This window comes from Molossus molossus, unplaced genomic scaffold, assembly GCF_014108415.1.
Source record: "Molossus molossus isolate mMolMol1 unplaced genomic scaffold, mMolMol1.p scaffold_m16_p_13, whole genome shotgun sequence".
Lineage (NCBI taxonomy): Eukaryota > Metazoa > Chordata > Mammalia > Chiroptera > Molossidae > Molossus > Molossus molossus.
Window position 1 is genome coordinate 55,391,082 of NW_023425348.1, and position 14,596 is coordinate 55,405,677.

Here is a 14,596-nt window from a genome sequence, read left to right on the forward strand (position 1 = left end):
ATTCCTCCCCTAGAAATAGCAATGATATGATAGGGAATCGGTTTCAGTTCCGAGAGCCAAAATTTCCTTCCAAGAATGAGGGAGAGCATGAGACCTTAAGGATTCTAGATCCTAAAGGGAATTCTGTAAAAACCAGGTTTCATCATTGAGATAAATGTTTTCACTGACGGTCTGTGGACATCCAGAACGCTGAAGCTGGGTGCCTTCCCAAGGAGAGTGATGGTCTCTCGGTAGAATGGGCGTCAGAAGGACAAGGATCCCTGAAGCCCTGGAAAGAGTCGTGCTTTTGAGGCTCAACCGCTAACCTCTGTTATGGACCGGATTCCTCCGGCAGTATCTGGGGCCAGGCCTGTTAGGTCTTCTCCCCACTTGTGGATGTACTAACTTTAACGGACAAACTTTCAGTTCAGTCACAGTTGTTGAATACCCCGGCGCCAGCCGAGCCCTAATAACTTTTTAATTCCGTATTCATTCCTGCCAGCATTAAAAAGGAATCTCTAGCATGCTCTAATCTTCGTGCTACTATAGGAAATTAATCTGTATGCTCAGATACAGATTAATAAAACTAGCCCATAATAAAAAAATTAATAAACTAACTCATAATAAAACTAGCCCAGTTTAAACATTTATTTTGTGTATGCAGGATGTATACATACATATAATATATGTACTCCTGCATACATACACACATAATAGATAAAATAATAATAGATTTTAGTAAAGAATTATAATCATGCTAATTTATAATATGATAATGATGCTAATAATAATAAAAATCATAGTACGTACTGAATTTCTATCCTACATCTTTATCAAGTATTCTGCAAAGGGCTTGACCCACCTTATCTCATTTCATCCTTATCACAGCCCTACAGGGTAGGCATTAAATCATTCATCACCCTGAAGAGGACGCTGAAGTTCAGAAAGTGTGTGACGTGTGAAGCGCACGTAGCTCAGCGGGGCATCGATGTAGCTTCACACGGCCTCCTGCCCATGTCCACCGTTATCCTCTGCGGTCTCTCTAATCAGAAGTGTCTCTTGAACCTTCCAAGACATGGAGCTGGTCACACCGCTGCTGCCCCTTTCTCTGGTGTCTAAAGCCTGGAAACAGCACCCTCAAGATGCAGACGTGTATTTTAAGTGCATTCATTCAGAAGTGCTGTGTTCATGAGGCCAGGCACAGGGAGCCCGGTGGTACTACCGATCCATCTGTAGAGCAACGTCAAGTAGGGAAGAGAAATGATCTCACACCTCTCTCTAGCCAAGAAACCTTTTTATTTGAATTAGATTTGCTCCTCTATTCCCAGGTTTAATTAGGCAATGTAGACCTAACCTAAGTACTATTTAAAGTTGCTAACTGCTTTTTAGGTAGTATACGTGTGTGTGTGTCCCAGGCTCATTATCTCTGGGCCTTATGGTAGCACCTGTAGAGAGCATAGTTCTTATATTATTCCTTCCTTCAAATGAACCAAAAACCACTCCCAACCACATACCTACACACACACACACACATGACATACATAATACCAGTTTCCCAATCTAGCACCTACTAGCCACATGTGGCTACTTAAATTTACATTTAAACTCATTAAAATGAAACAAAATTTAAAATTAAATTTCTTAATCACATTAGCATCATTGCCAGTGTCCAATAGCCCCATGTGGGCTCCCATATTTCAACAGCACGTGGAACATTCCTGTCACTGTAGACGGTTCTATTGGATGTCATTGTTCCAGAAGCTAAGCAGTGGTTTGGTTGCAGAGGGCAGAAGCCTATGACAGCATTTTGTAAGTTTCAAGCCTGTTTTCTCAGATGTATTTTTTTCTTCTCTGTTGGGTTTTTATAGGAGAGGAAGACACTTAGAAGAAGGAAGAAGCTGGAAAAAGCAACAAAGCAATTGGTTAAGCAAGAAGAGTTAAAAAGACTTCATAAAGCTCAGGTCAGAAAACAAACCTGATATGAGTGAGTGGGTCTGGGATTCTGGGAAGCTGGATCTGAAAGCCCTTTGGAAGTCTGCACTGCACTGGGGAGGTGGGCTGGAGAAAGGTCATCTTCTCTGAGTGACCAGGTTTGTGGCCATTGTAAAGGTGCCGGCTCAGCCCTGCCGGTGTGGCTCAGTGGACTGAGCATGTCCCATGGACGGAGAGGTCCCGGTTCGATTCCCAGTCAGGGCACATGCCCAGGTTGCCGGCTCCATTCCCAGGAGGGGGCGTGTAGGAGGCAGCCGATTGATGTATCTCTTTCACATTGATGTTTCTATCTCTTTCTCCCTTGCCCTCTCTCCAAAAAAAAAAAAAAAAAATCAATAACATCATATTTAAGAAAATAAATAATAAAGGTGCTGGCTCAATCCCTGGTGGGTCTCTGGGGCCTGGAGAGCCCAGGTGTTGACCAGGCCGACTCCCAAACACCGTTCCGTCTGCAGATGTGTTTCCAGCAAAGTGAGCTGAAATGACAGCCAGCACATGGCTTCGAAGCGGCCTGGACTGCCACAGAGCAGTCTGAGGACACACCTTCCCTCAGCTTCCTGCCAGTGTCTTTCCGGACTGACAACTCTTAGGGGCTGTCTCGGTCTCAGAATCATGCGACCAGCATCGCAATATAGATTTCCCGCCTGCTCCTGGCATTCCTGCCCACGTTGATCTGCCACCTCCGTCACAGATGGGCACCATGAGGCAGAATGGAGCGCATCCTCTCGCTCCCTGAGGACCCCCATCCTGGCCTTGGAAAACAGTTAGGTTTTAGGACAGAAGGACTTAGAATGACCATATTATTCCAGTGTACCCTTCCGTCCTTTGGTGATTCACTTCATCCAGCCATCGGTCCTCTGAGTTGTTTCTGAGAAGGAGGAGGTCGTTTTATCCAACCTCCTTTACCTTTCACAGTGACTGTCCTGGGAGCTGACCTTTCACCTGGTGAACAGGGAAAATTCCCATCAGCGTCCTCTGTCTGCTCTCAACTTCTAAAACAGGTTTCTTTGAAACATTTCAACTTTCCCTTCTGAGAACAAGATAAGTCTCTTTTTTGTTGTTTTTACTTGATTTTAGAGAGCGAGAGGTCAGGACAGGAGAGAGAGAGAGAGATTTGTTATTGCACTTATTCATGCATTCACTGTGCCCTGACTGGGGATCGAACCCACAGCCTTGGTGTAGCAGGACGACACACTAACCAACTGAACTACTTGGCCAGGACCAAAGAATGAGAAAAGTCTTTATGATATGGGTTGGGGAGCTCAGCAATTTCCCCTGCTTATATTTTCGCTCTAGACCATAGGTGGCAATAAGAGAAGAATTACAATGGCCTTTTGAGTCTTAATTTGCATTCCTTTTTAATCTCTGAGACTTTCAGCCTTCGTTTCTAAAGAATGACCACTATATTAGCTAGCTTGGGCTGCCATAACAACATACCACAGAGTGGGTGGTTTAAACAACAAAAATCCCCTCCTAGTTCTGGAGGCTCAAAGCCCAAGGTCAAGGTGCCTTCAGGGTGGGTTTCTGGTGAGGACTCTCTTCCTGGCTTATAGACAGCAGACCCGCTGTGTCCTCACATGGCCTGTTTTCTGTGCACATGCAGAGAAAGAGAGATCCATCTCTGGTGTCTCTTCGTCCTCTTTTAAGGATGTCAGTCCTATCAGATTAAGGTCCCACCCTCATGACCTCATTTAACCTTTTAACCTCCTTTAAGGCTCTAAATACAGTCACTTTGGGAGTTTGGACTTCAGCATATGAATGGGGGTGGAGGGACTCTACTTACTCCATAACAACCCCACAGCCATAATTACAAAGTAATCAGTAATAAAGTTATTTAAATGTTTTCTTTCCTTTTGCAATTCTACGCCATGCCAGCAAGAGACCGATTTATAAAGATATAATTATCTTTAAAAGAAAGAGAGGAAGGGGGCATGAAATTACAAGTTGTTTTAGATATAATTCCCATCTATTTTAGATTTTGTGTTTGGGCTTAAACACTCTTAGTTGGCACAAAAGCAGCCAGGTGGTCAGGCCGCACCCCTGCTTGGGCCCCTTCACGGGGCTGGAGAAGCTTTGGCTATTGTGCCCCTGAATCCAGGGGAGACTTAGAAAGGTGTGCAGGTGAGGAGGAAGGGGAGTGAGATGAAGCTGGAGTGATGTAGAGGAGGAAGAATGCACACATACTACCAGCCCCAGCTGCCCGCTCCTTCATATACCTGGCCTGCCAGGTGCAAAGCCTGTTCTGCCCAGAGAAATGCCTTTTGGCAGCGTGGTGTCTGAAAACAGAGAACATTGACGGGATGAGCAGAATCTGCACAGGAAAGCCCCCCCCCCCCCCCCCATTTTTCTTCCTTAGATAGAAATAGCTGGTAGGGAAAGTAAAATGAAAATGCAAACCCACTCATGACTCCAAACCTTAATAGGTGCCCGTGGTGAGTCTAAGGAGGATGAGAGGTTATCACTTAGTAGGATAAACATCTTGTGTCTTAATAACCTGCTAGTATCAAAGCTAACATACAGTTCCGTAGTAAAGCCCCCGCCCCCGGGCATTAGCCCCGTGGTGCCGTGAAGGAATAGGTGCAACCTGTAGCCGAGGACGGGAGCCAGACAACCAGGAAAGGAGCACCCAGCTCCAAGTCGGCCCAGGTCTACTCCAGACCAGCTTCTGGGAGGGATCTGCGTGTTCTCCTGGGGAAACAGAATGTGAGCGTGCTCTGTGTGCACCCCCGAACCCCTGTCCTTTTCTGAGCAGTGGCTGCAGCCCCAGTCCGGCCATGACCATGGTCAGAGGCTGAGGAGTCCAGGGGCCTGGCAGCCTCTGCCTGAGACACGCCTGTGGGACTGGCCCGGTCAAAGGGGACTATTTTAACGTCCACTGGGGGCAAACTGAGCTGACCCACGGACTCCTTACTTTATGTCTTCGTGCTAAAGAAGGGAAATGTGAAGTTCTGTTTGGGTATTCGGAGGTCCTGACCCAGTTCATAAGGGAGGTTATGTCACATGGGAAAGGGCTGCTTCCTCTTGGAAATAAGTCTCAGAACTGGCCCCTCATGTGACTCTGCTCACCGAGCGTCCCCATGTGACCGAAGACCCTGGCATTGCAGGCCATCCAGAGGCAGCTGGAGGAGGTGGAGGAGCGGCAGAGGGCTTCCGAGATCCAGGGCGTGAGGCTGGAGAAGGCGCTGAGAGGAGAAGCAGGTAGGCTTCCCGAAGGTCCGCAGCCGCCCGGCCGTGGCTGTGGTCGGAGAACCGTGCTGCTCTGACCGGCTGGGCAAAGCGGAGAGACCCCGTCCGCGCCGTGATCGCTCGGCGTCGACAGTGTGCAGTCTGCAGTGCTTCGCGCGTCCACCATCAACCCCGCAGTCCCATCTGGAATTCCCAGGGCCACTGGGAGGCTGTGGGCCCGGCCACTGGGCTTCTGGTCTCCCAGGTATCTGCTAGTGCAACTGCTCTTTGCGAGTCAGGGTTAGGATCAATTCAGGAGGAATATTTGGGCATTCAGGCAATGTTCATAGTGATTCAAAGCCCAGATTTAAAGTAAAAATCCTGGTTTCTCACTTTACTCACTGTGTGATCTTGGGCCAGTCACATTTTAAATCTTTATGGACTAAGTTTGTTCCCCTAAAATGGAGATAATAGTGGTTTTCTAGCTTATAGAGCTGATGTAATAATTAAGAAGAAATTTTATATGGATATATCTATATAGACATTTCTCTGTATATGCACACATACACACACACACACATACATACATACATATACACATAAAGATGCACATATATAAGTCAGCACATTGCCTGGCACAGGTAATGCACTAAATGGTAACTATTCTACCGGTAGCTTCAGATTCTCATATCCAAAGAAAATTCATCTGGTGAAGACCAACCATGTGTTGGACGTGAAGGCAGTGAGTCCAGGATGATGACTATGATAGTTTCTGCCTTTGAGAACGTTATAGTCCATCGAAGGACACAGACATGTAGAGAGATGAACCACAGTACAGGAGGACAAGTGCTGTGATAGGGACACGCACTGGGTGCAGGGGAACAGGATCCAGAGGCTCCTCACTGAGCCCGGGAGAGGGGCGGTCAGGCAGGGTCCCGGATGGGGTGACCTATCCAGATGAGAACCAGAGGGCACAGGAGTTGACCGTGCGGCGCGGGGGCTGCTCTGCAGAGGGAGCCGCACCTGCAAAGGCCAGATGTGGAAAGACGGGAAATGCCCTCGCAAACGAGGAGCCAGCCAAGGGCTCTGGGATGAGGGGTGACCAAGAACTCCACCCCGTTTTGGAAACCATCCAGCATCTGTGTGGCTCGTGAATTGGAGGGGCCCTTAGAGTTTGTGGGAAGCATTGTCCCTTTAGCTTTGTGACAGGATGTCTTCAGTCTTTTCTATTTTGGATATCAAGTGTGAAAAACACACACACTGAAAACACACCTCTCACTGCGCAACCATGAAAATGTGTTACTGGTTAAACGACATGGCGAAAGCTTAGGGTTTCAACTCCCTGAAAAGTTCAGTTATCCAAGACTGATGGTACCAGCAGGGGCAGATGCACATTTTGTGAGGCCAGACGGTCCTACAGAGTCACGCCTGCGAACTTGAGAGAGCCGCTCCCAGCCTTGCAAGGGGCCGTCCAAGTGAGGGGCCCCGTGGGTTCAGCTTTAGCAGCTGTCTGGACAACAGGGAAATGTTGGAGCCTGACTTTACCCCTCTGTGCCTCAGTTTCCTTGTTTGTAAAGTAAGAGTGATAATTATATGTTTCTTGGATTCATAGTGAGGATTGGCTTAAACAATTTATGTTGAAGCCCTAGCATGGTGCCTGATTATGGGATGGATAATAAATATTTGTTCCTTTTCTTACTAAAATACACTATGCATTTCCTTGCAAAGAAAACCCAAATGCACTCACCAGAGGTAGGTTTCATTACAAAAACGACAACGGTTTCTTGCTGCTCGGAGTGAGCGTTGCTGCCTGTCTTTACAGCTGCTCTTGTTTGATGTTTGGGCATACCAGCCCATCAAGAAAGCTCTGGAACTTTTCTCCGGGCATCCATTGACTTCAGCGAGAGCACTAGCAATAAAAAGGAGAAACCAGCAAAGCTGTTTCAGTTTGCTAAGGGGGCAGGCAGTGTGGCATCACGGGGCCAGCAGACTGTAGGAGTCCTGCGTGCAAACTCCGTTCCTTTGCATTTAGGGTGCATGCTCCCAGGAAAACCTCTTAACCTCTCTGGTCCCACGTTCCTTATCTGGAGAATGGAGCTCATACTCTCCACATTACCAGGCCATTTTGAGAATGAAGGGTGTCGGTGGGCAGAGTGTCTCCCAGAGTATAGGCAATGAATGCTACCTGCTAGTATTTCTCGGAACACTGACATCCACATACATACACTTCAGAGAACTGACTCTCTAATCTTCACTGTTTGAGACTGAAATCCTAGAAACCAAGTTTTTAACACTTCTGAAAACCTCCCTCACCCCAATGTAAAGAAAGGCTATTTTGAATTATTAGCTAAGGAAACACAGCTTGCGGTGTTTTTAAAGGTGTGCTAACCTGGTCGGAAGATGGATGCCACTCATTCTCCTTACATCCTTGGTAATTTAATCCTCCTGTTGAGTTTATGGGCCTTTTCCCCCTCGATTGTCCTTGTGTGGGTGGCAGATGCGAATTGACCAGGGGCTAAGGACTATGAGTCAGGTCCTGGAGAGCAGCCCCAAAGGAGACCTTATAGAAGATTTGCGAACCAGGCGTCAAAATTAATACACTGTAACTTGTAATAACATTTGTGCAATAATAATGTTCCTTTGCAGTTTGATATTCTATTCAGCCCCTTTAAGAGATTGCCCTGGTGCTTAATGAATGACCAATGCTTATTAGGTTAAGCTGTATTTGAGCCGGCCTGTGCTGCTCTGGTTCAAGTCATTTAATGGGAATTATTTAATAGGTATTATTAGGATAATTAGAAAATGATCACAGTTAGGCAATAATATTGAGCTATAAAGGTTGTGAATAACCAAATTTAGAGACAGGCCTGAAAACACGAGTAGTCTGCGACAGTTATGCAAGTCTCCTCTAATAATGATGTGCGCCAGCCTGAAAGGGTCTTTTGTTCCTAGGAGTTATTCATTAGGCGGGCATTGAATTAGAGGAACATGCGGGGGTGCAGGACGCAGGGCAGTGATGGCTGATGAGCAAAATGAGGCTTTGATGAGCCTCCTAATTGTTGTGACAACAATTCCTGCTTTCTTTTTTTTTTTTTTTTTTTTTCCAACAGTCAGAAATAAGCTTCCCCACCCCCAGGAAGGGCTTCCCCCCATTTTGTCAAGGAAAGGAAAACAAAAATCCAAGACTCCCCCCAGAAGACAAGTCATTATGTTCTGTAGGGGTGTGTGTGTGTGTGTGTGTTATAGATAGATGTCCTTGACAAAGGGAATGCAGTCCCCTGGTGGTCCTGGCTGCCCAGAGTAAAGGACCAGGACACGCAGTGTCCTGTCACCCTGGGCTCCACCTTCTGTAAGGAGGCCAATCGGAGCTTTGCCAGCCACTTAGATTCTTCTTAATTAAGGCCCTGTTCCCTGCTGGTTTGTTGGTTGTCAATGCAGTGGTCAGTGTGATGTGCTGGGGTCATGGAATACTCCATTTTAACAAGAGACCATCGTTCAAATTTAGATGGCCTGGATGACAGAATTTGTTCTGTCAATACCTAGAGAAAGGTGAAATCTGATGAAAACTGTGACTTTGAAGGAGAAAGAAATTATCCCCAAGAGAGGTGTATGGGAATTATCCCTGTCTTATAAATTTACCAGCTCCTGGGAAGGTTTACCAGCTAGCTGTCTGCATTGAGCTTCTTGACATTTTTTTTTTTTTTAAGCCAGATGGCTTTTCCATCATATAGAGGGGTTTACAAAGGAATAGCAGGATACACGAGGCTGCCAGCAGGTGGCGGTAGGGGCACATATTATGATGAGAAACTGCCGTGAAATCCTAGCCAGGAAGAGGGAAGTAGTTTGGCTTATACTCTGTGGTTTTTATTTTGACTGAGGAACAGAAGGAATAATAATTTCCTGGATAATGTAATGGTGAGGTGTCCTAAAAAAGAACAGAGATATTAGAGTCAGACACTCCTGAGTTTGAATCTCGATGCCCTTCATAGAGAATGGCAAGGAGTAAAGAGACCCCCAAAGAGATGGCTCTGCAGGTAAGGAATTCGGGTTGGTTTGCCACAACTCTGACGCAATTAAAGTTGGGCATGCCTGCATTCGAATCCCAAGGTGGTCATTGTATAACAATTACCTCTTTTCAAAACTTTCTTATTGTAAAACAGACTGATACCAACCTTATAGGCATGGTTTGAAGGAAATACTAAATGCAATGATGTTAGTAAAGCAACTAAAAAACCTGCCTGGCATATAAGAGGTGTTCAAAAATATTAATTTCTCCTCTTTTCTTTCTTTCCTCCTCCTCCTCCTTTTTTTTTTTTTTGTTGTTGTTGTTGTTGTTGTTGCTTAATTCCTTCACCTTTTTCATCCAACCCTCTTCCCCTCTAACAGTCTGTTCTCTGTATCTATGAGTCTGTTTCTATTTTGTTGTTCATTAGATTCCACATGTAAGTGAGGTCATGTAATACTTGTCTTTCCCTGACTGGCTTATTTCACGAAACATAATACTCTCCAGGTCCCTCCATGCTGTTGCAAATAGTAAGATGTCCTTTTTCATGGCTGAGTAGGATTCCATTGTGTGAATGTACCATGGCTTGTTTACCCACTCGTCTACTGATAGACACTCAGCCTGCTTCCAGATCTTGGCTGTTGTCAGTAACATTGCAATGAACATACCTCTTTTCTTTCATATTCCTATCATTAGAGGGTCAACAATTTTTCACATTATATTTATTTATTTATTTGTTCAATAGTTCACATTCCTTCAAAACTACACTCCCTAGAAGACATTTAAACTAGTTTCTATAAATGTATATAAGACATGAATTTCACCTGCCTGGTCCCCATTAGGGTCTCAATGTAGACTCATGCTGTTACCGCCAAAACAATGCAATAAGAGCAGGTTAACACAGAGAAGCAAACACTGTGGTCCTGAGGCATGCCTCTCTGACAGCATGCCATAATTTGGGGCTAGATTTCGGGGGACGAACATCCTTTAGGTGACCTTCCACAGTGATGTGTTCCCTACCTGGTTTGTCAGCCATCACAAGTGGCTGGCTGCTGTGCCCTCAAAGGTCAGCAGAGCAGAGGGAGGGCTGAGATCCTTCCGTGGTCCTGATTGTATGGATACAAGGAGGCCATCGCGTTGGAAGCTCAGGTAACATTATTTCATCACATAATACAATGGGATAGGGTCAGGACAGGACTCCAACCTCATAGAGAATAGCCAGGAATACAAGACTTCAGTGCTGATGGTGCAGCAGGCAAGGTGTTTGGATGGTTTGCCCTCCTTGGGGTGCTGAGTGGAGGCTGAGGGGCAGCACATCACAGCAGGGGGTTTGTTACACACAGCACAGCACACGGCAGGTGTGCCGTGTGGTGCACGCTGCCCTGTGCCCACGTCCTGTGGTGTGACCGAGTAGGCTCAGCTGGTGCACACAGTGGATTGTGCCACAACGGAGGAACTCGACGAAGATCTCCGCAGCTTTGAGAGCAAGCAGCAGACGAGCCGGTCCCCCTCCCTCAGGAAGCAGATGTCTCACAGCAGTCCTGCTGCAGCATCCTGACCTGTTCTTGGAATTGCCTGCCATCCTGGTGTAGGAATGGCTCAGGGTCAGAGAATGGCTCTTAGGTCTTTCCATTTGGCACATTCAGCAAACACACAGGGATGCTTGACGTTTATGGCAGCTTTTCTTACCTAAATATCGCTAATCTGTTTATGAGATATTCACCTCTGTGTTTCTAGCTTCAGCGTCCACTGGCTAGAAACTCAGTGGCCTTATAGCAGATGGACCCAGTGCAGACAAAACTCGGATTCTCTTCCTGAAGGAGACTTGGGTTCTTTTCACTGCGTGGATTCCGGTGTCACTGAGGCCTCAGAGCCATTCGCTTTAGAGCATTGCTTTACACACGCAGATTGACCACGACAGCGGCAGAAGAGAACATTTTATCTTACAGCATTCTGGCTTTGTGATAATCCCGGGCAGCTTTCTGGTTTATCCCCAGCATATGTAAGGCACCTGTGGGAGGTGAGTGTCCCCAGAGCGCTGGGTGCAGAAGGCCTGGCTGGAGATGTAAATGAAATAGGCCTGTGGGTGAGCACAGGAGCTAAGAGCTGACCAGAGGCCAGAGAATAGGGGACAGAGGCTGGAGCCCAGCCCTCCCGGGGAGATGCCCTGCACAGTGCCCCGAGCTCTGGCGGCAGTTTCTCTAATGCCCTTTTATGCCCCAGATCATCGGTGAGGTTGTGGAAGACGTTGACAGAACTGCAGCGAACGCCAGATTAGGGCTTCTCACGGATGCCACGGAGGCAGGAACTCACAACTAAAGAACTAGTTGAAAACCAGACAACATTTAAACAAGACCCAGCTTGGAAAAACCGCACACCAATACACGGCCAGAGAAGTATTCAGCATTCCCAACAAAAGAAAGTGCTTAAAGAGCCATGACTTTAAAGAGCAGATTGTTCATGTATTGTTATTATTCAAACAAGTTACCGACCGCTAAGTGCCAGTCCCTGTAACGTAAGCCGGGACTGGGTGTTGTCGGGTGGTTTGAACTTGACTGCGGAGTGTCATCAGAGAATTTCAGCAGGGAGTAACCAAATTTTGCTTAGTATTTGTGAGAATTCACTTGGGGAAAAGTGGGTCAATTTAAATAACTCCATCAATAAAAACATGGCTTGCATTGAGTTTTGATGACTTCGCTTCACCCGAGCAAGTGGAAACCTGGCATTCTGTCTGGGAGAAGCGTGATGTGGGCGCCCAGGAGCTAAGGAAGCACCAGCCGATGGTGAACCCAGCAGGATGGCCGCAGGTTAGGCAACTGAGCTGGCTCTTCTGGTCATCACCAGGGCGGTCCGCCCGCTGGGAGCGCCGTTCTAGCTGCGACCCGGTTCCCAGATGTAGGACCACATCCCTGCCCTGGGAAGCCTTTCAGCTCAGCAGCAGCCGCAGGACCAGATGGAGATGTGGTGGAGCCAACAATTGGGTAGGCAGAGTGCTCCCGTCTTCCCAAGCAGGTGCTGGCGTTCCAGGCAGCCACGGGACCTTTTCATTTGCATGGGGCCAAAAAGGAATTAAGAGTTTTTATTAACCTCAAATGCAGTTACACGGTCAAATTGAGGCATGTATAATCGAATCAGGGATTACACTCTAGCTGAGTTTTAAAGGTGAACAGAAAAGGAACCCGCATGGAACTAGATGGAAGTAGACGCTGGAAAAAACATGAGGGACTAATAGCAATGGTACAGTTTACGGAAGGTTCACTATGTGCCGACCACTATGGCAAGCATTTTACATGCACCGTCTCATTTAATCCCCATAACCAACCATGAGGCGGATACCGTCATCCTCCCTGTGTTCCACAGGAAGGGACCGAGGTGGAGAGAGGTGAGGTTACTTGCCCAAGGTCACACACTCACAAGTGGCTGAGCCAGGCCTGCTGACCTCAAAGCCCAGGCCCTCTGCCACCCCACGCCCTGCACGGCAGTGAGGGCAACCTGGTCCAGGCCCCAGCAGCACCTGCACGGGGCCGTGTGATGGGTGGAGCAGCTCAGTGCCTTGTTGGGCTGAGAGCAAGGCTCGTCTGGGCTCCACACGTCACCTGTGCCCAGGTGGGCAGATTTCCTAGGAACCCGCACGCGAGTCCACGTTCAAAGATCCCCAAAAGGGACTTTGACGACCGAGGGGAGGATGACTCTAAAAAGAGGAACTGTAGGCTATAAAATTACACCTTACTGCATTGAAAAAAGAAAAATTAAATTGATCGATTCAATCCACCCTGTGCTTGGTAAGAACAGCATCAGCGGAAATAAATCAGTGTGGCTGCACAGGGAACTCTCGAATGGACCAGGTATTAGAAGGACACAGAAGAAAAATTGGAAGAGGGACATGTGATCCAGGGCAGAAGTCTGCCGAGAGCCTGAGGCTATGATGCAGCAAAGAGGCTGAATCTGAAAAACAACAACAAAAAACACTCTAAGGATGGCAAAACAGTGCTGTTTCTTTTGGATCGGAAACAAGGAGCAGAGAGGCCCCGTGCTGAGGCAGATGGTATCATGTCACACGATGGGGAAAAGCAGGATTCTCGGCTCTCAGCTTTTCTGTTTTCTTTATTGAGGCAAATGGTCCTTGGTTAGAAATGTTCAAAAGCCACTTCGAAGAGGAAACTGAATCTGGGTAGGTGAGAAAAACGGGAGCCATGAATTCAGGTTTCTAAGCACCGGTGAAAGATGACGCATGCACAGAGTGGAGTCTGGGACGTGGCATCATTCCATCAGAATTTGTTGACTGGACCGAATGAACCCCCTGGTGTTGAACAGACTTGCAGGTGTGACCTCAGTCTTTGAAACTCATGAAGCATCGCAGAGCCAAAAGGCTAGTGATGAGTCCGTTTTCTACTCTTCACGTGGGGAAAAAAAAAACAACACATGAATTCTGATCCTTGTCAAAATTCTAGATGGGATTATTTTCAAAAATGTGAATATTCAGGACATTTCGAGATTACTAAGGAACCACTGGTGTTTACTGAGAAGCCGTGGAAAACAAATGTCATGTCCGTTTCTGAGTGGAGTTACAAGGCTTGTAGCGCCCACGGACATGGCAGACACTGTGATTTCAGAAAATTATTTCATTACCAAAGTTTCCTGTAACAACCTAACAGACAAGTTACAGGAATGTGGGCTGGGTGGTACCAGTTAGATGCTTTTGGAGTCTGTGGAACAGTTTCACCCTCCACGGGTCCATGGCTCTGTCCTTGGCCCAGTCCCATCTGACATTTTGCTTTTCAACATCACATAAAGGTACAGGCTGGCCATTGACCCATTCCTCAGAAACCCCAAACCTGTCCGATAGATAAAATATTCAAAAGATTTCTCCTTGATGGAACAAAATAAACAGGATATTGAACAAGATGCATAGAAAGTCCTAGGTTACGGAAAAGGCCGGTTGCGTCCACAGAACACGCGGCCGTTCGTCACGCTTCGCCACCACTGGCGTGGAAAGACCACGTTCGTTTGCAAGTCAGTTGGAAGCCAGTGAAGACAAGCCTGCTGAAAAGACACCTGCAATCCCAGGGCACAGGAGAAGGTGTGAGGGCGTCTCTCCACTCTGGTCTATATCTTTTGAATCTGCATTTTCCTTGAGACGTCTCCTGGGAAATTCGAGGGCGAGCAGAGGCGGGCAGCCCTTTTATGACAAAATGATAAATGATGTGGAGGTGCTGGCTGAAAAAAGAACACTTCAGTGGATCATGAGACCTGTCTTCAAATGTCCGAATGTCTTTCATGTAAAGTATACAGTATGTATCCTCTGTTTCCCTCGAGAGGGCAAAACTGAATTCAGTGGCTAGCAGCCCACCCATCAAATTCTAACAGAAAGAAGTTTTCAATACCTAGAGCACAGGGCCCTGCAGTGAGCTTCTGCGAAACAGGGAATTCCACCATCAGGGGAAAGAGTGGGAGCTG

At 47.0% G+C, this 14,596-nt stretch overlaps 1 protein-coding gene across 1 annotated transcript in view; it reads left to right on the forward strand.

The window, feature by feature from the left end:
- The window catches only part of MICAL2 (microtubule associated monooxygenase, calponin and LIM domain containing 2), a 199,070-nt gene that overhangs the window by 173,879 nt on the left and 10,595 nt on the right, over positions 1-14,596 (forward strand). The window contains exons 32-33 of the mRNA XM_036258877.1: positions 1,848-1,940; positions 5,076-5,169. Coding sequence (XP_036114770.1) covers positions 1,848-1,940; positions 5,076-5,169 — 187 coding nt within the window. The remainder of the gene's footprint in view (positions 1-1,847; positions 1,941-5,075; positions 5,170-14,596) is intronic.